Source organism: Mandrillus leucophaeus, unplaced genomic scaffold (assembly GCF_000951045.1).
Source record: "Mandrillus leucophaeus isolate KB7577 unplaced genomic scaffold, Mleu.le_1.0 Scaffold594, whole genome shotgun sequence".
NCBI lineage: Eukaryota > Metazoa > Chordata > Mammalia > Primates > Cercopithecidae > Mandrillus > Mandrillus leucophaeus.
The window spans coordinates 643,315-652,708 of record NW_012106408.1 but is presented as its reverse complement, the minus strand read 5'-3'; the positions used below and the strand labels follow the sequence as shown (position 1 = coordinate 652,708).

At 32.9% G+C, this 9,394-nt stretch overlaps 1 protein-coding gene across 1 annotated transcript in view; it reads right to left on the bottom strand.

The window, feature by feature from the left end:
* The window catches only part of NDST4 (N-deacetylase/N-sulfotransferase (heparan glucosaminyl) 4), a 312,690-nt gene that overhangs the window by 157,785 nt on the left and 145,511 nt on the right, over window positions 1-9,394 (bottom strand). The window contains exon 3 of the mRNA XM_011999457.1: window positions 5,294-5,381. Within this exon, the coding sequence (XP_011854847.1) occupies window positions 5,294-5,381 (88 nt within the window). The remainder of the gene's footprint in view (window positions 1-5,293; window positions 5,382-9,394) is intronic.

The window sequence follows — 9,394 nt, the reverse complement described above, 5'->3', positions numbered from 1 at the left end:
CTTGGACACAGGAAGGGGAACATCACACACTGGGGCCTATTGTGGGGTGCGGGGAGTGGAGAGGGATAGCATTAGGAGATATACCTAATGTGAATGACGAGTTAATGGGTGCAGCACACCAACATGGCACATGTATACATATGTAACAAACCTGCGTGTTGTGCACATGTACCCTAGAACATAAAGTATAATAAAAAAAGAAGAAGAAGAAGAAGAAAACAAAACCACAGACACCTCTTCTGGCACTTAAGAAACTATGCTCAACGTATGTTTATTGCATCACTGTTCACAATAGCAAAGACTTGGAACCAACCCAAATGTCCACCAATGATAGACTGGATAAAGAAAATGTGGTACATATACACGATGGAATAATATGCAGCCATAAAAAAGGATGAGTTCATGTCCTTTTCTGGGACATGGACGAAGCTGGAAACCATCGTTCTCAGCAAACTATCACAAGAACAGAAAACCAAACGCCGCATGTTCTCACTCACAAGTGGGAGTTGAACAATGAGAACACATGGACACAGGGAGGGGAATATCACACACCAGGGCCTGTCAGGGGGTGAGGGGCAAGGGGAGGGATAGCATTAGGAGAAATATCTAATGTAGATGACGGGTTGATGGGTCCAGCAAACCACCACGTCACGTGTGTATACCTATGTAACACACCTACATGTTCTGCACATGTATCCCAGAATTTAAAGTATAATTAAAAAAAAAAAAAAAGAGAGAGAAGAGACTGTGCTCTATGCTCCTCCCCCAAAAAAGAATATGAAATATTAAAATTCAAATGAGTAAGAGTTTATCACTTCCTCAGATGGGGTGTTTATATTACCGATGTTTCATGTTTCTCATGGTTATATTTTAGCAAACTGAGACATAGATTAGAAAGAGTTACATTATATCACACATGGTGAAAGAATTGATAGTTCTCCCACCCTCCTGGAATTATCTTGTTGTGCTTTGAATACAGAATGTTTGAAAAATGCTTCCATATATTTTAAACTCTGCTGATCATTACTGCAAGTGGCAGGAAGCACATAATGCACACTTGACCAGGTAGGAGGTCAATTACTCAATTTAAAGAAAATTTTGTGGACTATTGATAGAAACAGATGCATGGCTGATCATAAAATCTTAGCAATTTTTATATTAGAGGTTATGTTAATTTATAAACACCCTCAAAAAGTCTGAGAGTAACGTTTAAAACTTTCCTTTTGTTTGCATCATGGATTAATTTTTGTCAGCTTTTCTCTCGTTTTATGCTGGTCATATAATTCAAAGCCACATGAGGCAAACCTTTGACACTGGAAACAGCTTAATAAAAAATATGATACTAAGCCATACTGAGGGACAGCAGCAGAATCTCAAATGATTTTAAATCCAACTAGATGAAAGTATTACATTTTGGACTTCCTGTAAACATTTATTTTTCTGTACCTGATATATACTTAAATTATACGTGGAACTATCATTTACAGTTTATATGTGACCAGATTAGCACAACTTAGAGACCATTAAAATATCTGTGCTCAAATTAAACCTTTCACTTCTAATCTGATCTAGATCCTGGTCTAGACAATTATTAATGGAAAGATAGATTTTGTTCTTATTAAATTTATTTTTTTATATTTCCTGATTAACAATGAATAAAAACTGTTTTAATTCAGAAGTAAAATACATGAAGAGTTTGTTTCTTTACTATCACTTTTGAAGAATCTGTGTTATGAGATAAAAGTATGCTTCTAAAATTTCTTTAAGTCTACCAAAATAAGAATAATTTAGCAAGACCTATAGGTTAATTTCCTTAAAAGTACAGTTATTACATTAAAATAAGATATATATAATTTTAGTATAGGTATTTTCTCTTTTGTAAAAATTTCTACCTTATATTTGTGTAATTTGTATAAAATATTATAATTTCTAAATGGTGAGATATTTTCTAATTTTCCTTGTACATTGAACCTGGCATGGTTCCATATATGTGGACATAGAATAAAGCACTTTTAAATATTACATTAAATATAAAGAACTGTGGGATGATAAACATTGATTAAAAGCTACCTATAGTTCCAAAATTAGAAAATAGTGCCATATGAATTGTCTACTGTTTACTTTTTGATAATATTTGAATGTTATATGAAAATAATTTTAAAATTAGTAATAATAAACATTTACATAACACTTGTAACATGCTAGGCATTCCCCCTAATAAAAGAGATATTATTATCCCCATTGGGTAGGTATATAAACTGAGGCACAGAAAATTTAAGTAAACTGTATTCAAATAGCTGGCAAAATGTCAGAATCTGGATTTGAACATAAAGTTTATTACCAGTATCTGGTCTTTCAACTAATACTCTACACAGAAAAGCAAAAGAAACAAACAAACAAACAAGATCACAAAAGGGGAAAGAATGTAACACTTTACTTACTGTCATACTTGAAAGTTAATGATTTTATAGAAAATGCTATTTTTCATAAAATAATATCTCATGGAAAAGACCAATGTTAATTCAGTTTGCAAACATTATTCATGAATTAATTATTGATAAGGTCATATTTAATTCCAAAGAACAGCAATGATTGTCACCAAAAATCATGTCCCTCTCAAAGTACAGTGGGTAACTCCTTTTTCAAAGAAGCCATCTGAATACTATAATGTCTCCATTTCTCAATTAAGCTTTTGTTATGCAATTCTATTCAAGCTCTAAATATTTCCAGACTAAGATATTTCATTCTCAACTCCATGCTTTTATTTTTTTTTTCCATTTAATCCACACTATGTCCTTCCTCTTTCAATTTGGCACCTGTGGGTGAATGACTTTAGGAAAAGCTTAGTGGTATGCCCTTTGGGGTGAGATTGTTTTTAGCATGTGAAGGACAGAGAAACTGAACAGGAAAGAATACATGAGAAATACAAATAAGTGAAGCAGTCTAAGAAATGCAGAATCAATCATTATTACACTGGGCATATGTGATTAAATGTCTTCAAAACAATGAGGCTCATCCATCAGCATCCTCACGCATTGGGAAATCAGATCATTAGAGAACAGAGACAATCAATCCGACAAGGCCATCTCCTCATGGTTACACATCACAGCCAAGTGCGCAGATAAGAAATGCACCTCCTTGATTTGCAATTGTTTTTTCTATAATGTGAAATTTCCATATAGAAATGTGACAAGATAGGGATGAGACACGTCTTTCTGATATCTGAAAGGGTATCACTGTTTTGTAACTCAGCTCCAGAAGAAACTTTGATATCCCTAAGTGCATTAATAAGTATTCGATATAATTATGATGGTGCTTGAAATACATTATAGGGGCATTTCAATGATCCTACAAATGAAGTAAATATGTCAATTAAATAAAAATGACATATTTATGTGAAATAAATTAAACTTCTAAAATTTATAAATTTATAAATATTGCTTATTCTCTAAAGTGTACTATCACCACAGTATTACAGGACAAACTATTCTATTATTTTTGTTATACTGGTTCCAACACAAAGAGTCAATATATATGTCTGCTTAAAAGATATAATTAAAATACATCTTTCTTTTTTGCTGTTTTTCTTCAATAACTATTCCTGGGATACTGACTAGTGTGCTGCTCATTTCCCAGTGGTTGTGTACTCTGTGCATGTTCAGTGTTTTAAAGAAGAAATGGGAAGTGGTATAACCTCTATCAACATTAACTTTGCAAATGTCTGGCACATTTAATAGGTCTGAGTATGAAAAGTAAATAAAAACTGAGGCAGTTATCCAGGTACATTTCAGCCAAAAGAATGACTTTACTTAACAATCTACAGCTATTTAAGACAAAATAGTATTGCGTGTGAACTCCAAATAATCCCATAATTTTTCCTCCTGCATGAGTAGACATAGCCTTTAAAGCTATCTGCTTTATAACTTGATAGTCAGAGCTTCTTCGGTCTGAAATCATTTCTTGAGGGAGCTTTTGAAAAAGATTTACAAAACCATGTCTATTTTCAAAATTGTAAGCTGAAATTGCTTTGCCTGTGCAGATATGATGACCCAAATCTCTTTCTGTAAAATATCCTTTTAAGATATGCAATCATTTGATTTATCAACTGGCATACATACTAATTTTCCTTCTATTACTTTAAGGAGATTTACATGTTTCAAAGCAGGGAAAAAAAAGCATCACGGAAAAGCCAATAAGACATTGTTATTTCAATATTCTAACAAACCATATTGAGCTTTCACATTAAAAAGCCTCATTTAGTAAACAAGATGTTTATGAAAACTAAAGACTACCTTTGAATAGAATATTTTAATGAGTCAATAAATTGCATACATGCATACAGAACAAATACTGTGAAATGTTTTCTCAAAGACGCTGTGAAACCACAGTGCAAAGTTCTAAACAAAGCATTTAGTTCACAGCATGGATGCACAAATAGAAGCAGATTATAGGTATTCCCCTAATACAGGCCCCAACACATAGTTTAGTACTCTTTTTGTCAAAGACAAACGATTTTATTAACATAGTTTTCTCTAAAATGGTACCAGTTATTTCAATGCTACTATTCAGAAAATAAAAGTCAGCATTTTGGAGGTGAGGGTAAGTAAATAAGTAAGGAATATCAGAACACAGTAGCACATGAATAACAATCACATTTTGAGAATTTATTGAGAGGGTGAGACTGCACAGAAGTACAGTTGTGGCTGGATAGAGATGGAAAGAAATACAAGTCTAATTGTGATGGTTTTAGTCTATGTTAGGCCAAATTTGTGGTAATATTGTTTTAGGGAAAAAATCCTGCAAGGGAAGGTAAACTAACAAGATGACCCTTAGAGTCTATTACGTTTCATTGAGACCATAAAGTTTCTCTCTATCATCAGATGTTTTCCAAAGGAAAATAATATGTACAAAAGTATCTATCACATCAACTATTTGATGATTTTAAAATTCTGTCGATTATTATTAGTAGTATTTTAATTATTGTTATTACTATGCCTTCTACCCATACTGTGCTGAGAAACAAGATGCACAGTCATACTCAGTACAGTGCTTATGCTTTCTATTTTTAAAAAAATGAGTTGAAAACATCAATTCTCTTTCTCTTTTGCCCTTGATTTTAACAGTATTTGCCAAAGTAAATATGCTCATTGATTTTGGATTTGGCTACTCAAATAATGTGCCCAAGTTTTTTCCATAATCAATCTGGAGAATCTATTTCTACCACTTATGGATCATTCAAAATTTTATTTCCTATTTATATGTAGCTGCCTGAGAACACAAAGCTCCTTCTTACCTGTGTGGTAAAACTTCCCTGAAAATCCAAGGTTGAAGGTAAAATTTGCAACCTGAGTGCGCAGTAAATTTTGAGTCTCTAGTAATGCCTGAAATAAATAAGAAATTAACATGATTTTAGAAAAATGAATATGAAGTTTTGGGATGCCTCTTTTGCAAATGTGTATGCATGAGTAAAACAAAATGATATGAGCTTTCTTGTTTTTGATGGGTACTGTTATGTACTATTCATATTTCAGGTATTGTAATTATTATTGTCATTATTTTTATTGAAGGTCACCATATTATAAAACAGCTAACTCCTAAGCACATTGCGCATTGCTGAGAGGCAATTGTCCAACTCCACAGCACTGAAATCATTTTTCATTTCTGTGTGAGACACTTCTTGAACTTTGGATTATTATATTTCCTTTATGTGATGAAATTTTTTCAGAATTGTTGAATGCAAACAAGTCCTCTTTTCTTGGGAAGCAATAGGAGGAGAACTTTTGTTTGAACTGCAATTTAGTATTGTTTTAATTTAACTGGGCTACCATCCTCATCATGTTTAAAGGCATAATTATTAAATTGAAAGTTTGGGTTTTATCTTACAAACTAAAGAGCAATGTATATTTTATAGGACATTGCTTGCAAATCTAATTATGAAAAAGGGAAGAACACGTAAAAATAGATACCCTTTTTTGTTACTAATTCCATAACAGAAATTCTCTAAATGTGACAAACATTTCCCTAGGTTCTAGATTTGAAATTATACTATATTAAAGTCTGGTTTGTGGACAGGAGAATAACACACTGCTAATAACGACACATCATTAGTTACATAAATTTGTTGCCAATCCTTTCACCGCCATTACTCCTGTGTCAAAATATGTAGCATAATTCAGAACTCTTATATCCTTGGGCTTTTTAGTTTGCTTACTGGTCTGCATATTGATTCAGAATGCTTTTTCTATTTTTAATGAATTTTTAAATAGGACATACTTTGTTCTGATTAAAATGAGAAGCTAATTTCAAAAGAGAGATATTAATAAGACTGATTTTTGATTACTCCTATCCATCTGTTAAGGAGACTAAGGAGTCAGAGGTTTAAACAATTTTTTTTTCCACTAGTCGTGGTGGCTAAGCATTTGCTTCAAAGACTTGTGAACCTAACTGTTTATTCCTTTACAATGAAAGGAGTCTCCTGCACATTAGTTTGATTTTTAAAAATGACTAAGTAACTAAAATGTTGATAAAATATATAGTCAATGGTTATCCAAGACCACAATTAGACTGGGTGTTATCATGTTCAACCTTATTAAATATTATTAACTAAGTAGATGAAGGCAAAAATAGAACCACTAGCTTAACTCAGTTCTACAAAATATTAAAATATATTTCTCAGAGAGATTAAACTAAATATTAAAAACAGTTGAGATAAAAAGTATATTGAACTAGTTGAACATATTGGTGAAACCTTTGGAATACAGCCATAAAATAAGAACATTATGCATTATTTCTCTTAGTGAGTTCCCTTTTCTGACTTTTTTTGGCTGTATTCCATGCATAATTTCTGAGTCTCCTTATCTTGATTTTTAAAAAAATTTCTCCCATTTGCTATTCCCCTCACCACTCCAATTTCATCCACTTAGCGTTCTTCCTCTAAGTTCTTGAAGTCATTCATTTTTCTGCATTTATGTGTCTGTGAAATGGGGTACTTTTGAATACTTATTTTATACAATTATTATGAGAATTACATTGGATAAGGCATGCAAATTGTTTAGCTAAGTGTCTGGCAAGTAGCATGAGCCTAATAAATACTATTACTGACAACTGAGTCTATCATTCTCACTCCATCAGTTAGGTACCCTTGGTGCCTCCAACACACATTGTTATTTCCTTCAATCACCATGTACTCTGATTAAACTTAACTATCTCCCACCTCCTACATTTCCCCACGCTATTTCTCTCTGTATTCTCTTTACCTAGAAAGCCTCCCCAGCTCCCAATCCCATTTCCCAAGTCCCACCCACTCTTTATATCTCCACCCAAATGCCAACTTTTTGTGTAAAGCCTCCTCTAGTACATCAAAGTAGATTTCTAAATTATTTTCTTAAGACTTGCATCATTTCTGACTTTATTGCATCCATGCTGTATCTTATGATTTCCTCTAGTCTATGCATCTGAAGTTCCACCAAACCTTACTCATTTTCATGTATCTCATTACTGGGTTTTTTTTTTTTTTTTTTTTTTTTGCATTTAATAAAGATGTACATGAAAATGAGTAAGGTTTGATGTATTCAAAGTATAATAAACGTACTAATACATAGCAATAATTGGATTAGTTTCATTTATTTTTAGTTTTAAATTTTTATCAGTAACATTTTTCCAATGGTAATATGATAAACATAGTTCATGGGCCATACCACAAGATGATATCAGAACAATATAGATAGAATCTAGCATTTCACCAGGATGTTTTATAACACAGATGTTTTATAGCCTTGTGTCATAGATCTCCAAAGCAAGTTCAGAGAGGCAAAGGCAGACGGGAGGCTAGTTAGCTATATGAAGAACTTAACCAACCTTTTCACTGTTGGAAAAAAAATAGAGTTGTCTAGTCATGGCCTCCTAACACGTAGTCTGGATTAATGAGGTAGTAAAAATGACAAATACTATTAAAAAAAAAAAAAAAAAAGCAAATCTGAAGAAGTTTTCAAGCCTTCCTTGTTTAGTACAAGCAAATGTTCTTTAGTTTTCATACTTCAGAGAAGTTTTCATGCTTTTCAATGACAAAGGAAGAGAGAAAAAAATAACAATGAATAAAATGATTCAAACTAAAAACAATCAGAAATAAATTTAAAAGAGAAAAGTGCTAAACCATACAAATTAAGAAGAAAAGTAGAAAGAAGAAAGAATTCAAACATAGGAAAAATGTAAAATGTCAGAAGAAATATTAGGGCAATAATAATATGGATATAAATTTAAGAATATATTAAGTATAAATTTAACTTATTCTTTTAAAACCCCTTAATTTTTAAAACCCCTTATTTTGGAAAAACTTGTTAATGAGCTAGAAATAGAGTGTCTCAATTTAGAATACATATAAAATAGTAAAGCTCAGGAAATACACTTTTTTCTACCTGAATATTTTGTGTGGGAACTTTGGCTTTTGAAAATATATAATAAAATATGGCTGGGCGCGACGGCTCATGACTGTAATCAATCTCAGCACTTTGGGAGGCCGAGGCAGGTGGATCACTTGAGGTCAGAAGTTCAGGATCAGCCTGGCCAACATGGTGAAACCCCTTCTCTACTAATAATACAAAAATTAGATGGACGTGGTGGTGCATGCCTGTAATCCCAACCACTCGGGAGGCTGAGGCAGGAGAATCACTTAAACCTGGGAGGTGGAGGTTGCAGTTAGCTGACGTTGCCCCATAGCACTCCAGCCTGGGAGATAAGAGCAAAACTCCATCTCAAAAAATAAATAAATAAAATAAAATAAAATAAAATAAAAATAATAAAATGTGTATAGAGTTTTGACAATATACATTATTTATTTAATAGTTTGCATGACATAACAAGCAAGATCAATGACTTTGAAATTTTTTCTTTTACTGTTTATGAAGAACTCACTATGTAAGTTGATTGTATATTAAAGAGAATAAATATGTAACTTACTTATAAAAATGAATAGTTTATTACTTTAATAAACATTACTTCCATTAATTCAATATCCTCCTAATAAATTTCTCAGTATTGAAGAAAGCAAGTCTAGGCTGATTGTGGTGGCTCATGCCTATATTACTAGCACTTTGGGAGGCTGAACTGGGAGGATTGCTTGAGCTCAGGAGTCAAAGCCAGCCTGGGCAACATGGTGCAACTCCTTCTCTACAAAAAAATATAAAAATTAGCCTGGCATGGTGGGGTGTGCAATGTGCCTGTAGTCTCAACTACTTCCAGGGTGAGAGGATCACTTTAGCCCCAGAGGTTGAGACTGCAGTGAGCCATGTTCATGCCACTCCACTTTGACTGACAAAGTGAGAGAAAGAGAGGAAGGAAGGAAGGAAGGGGAAGGAAGGAAGGAAGGAAGGAAGGAAGGAAGGAAGGAAGGAAGGAA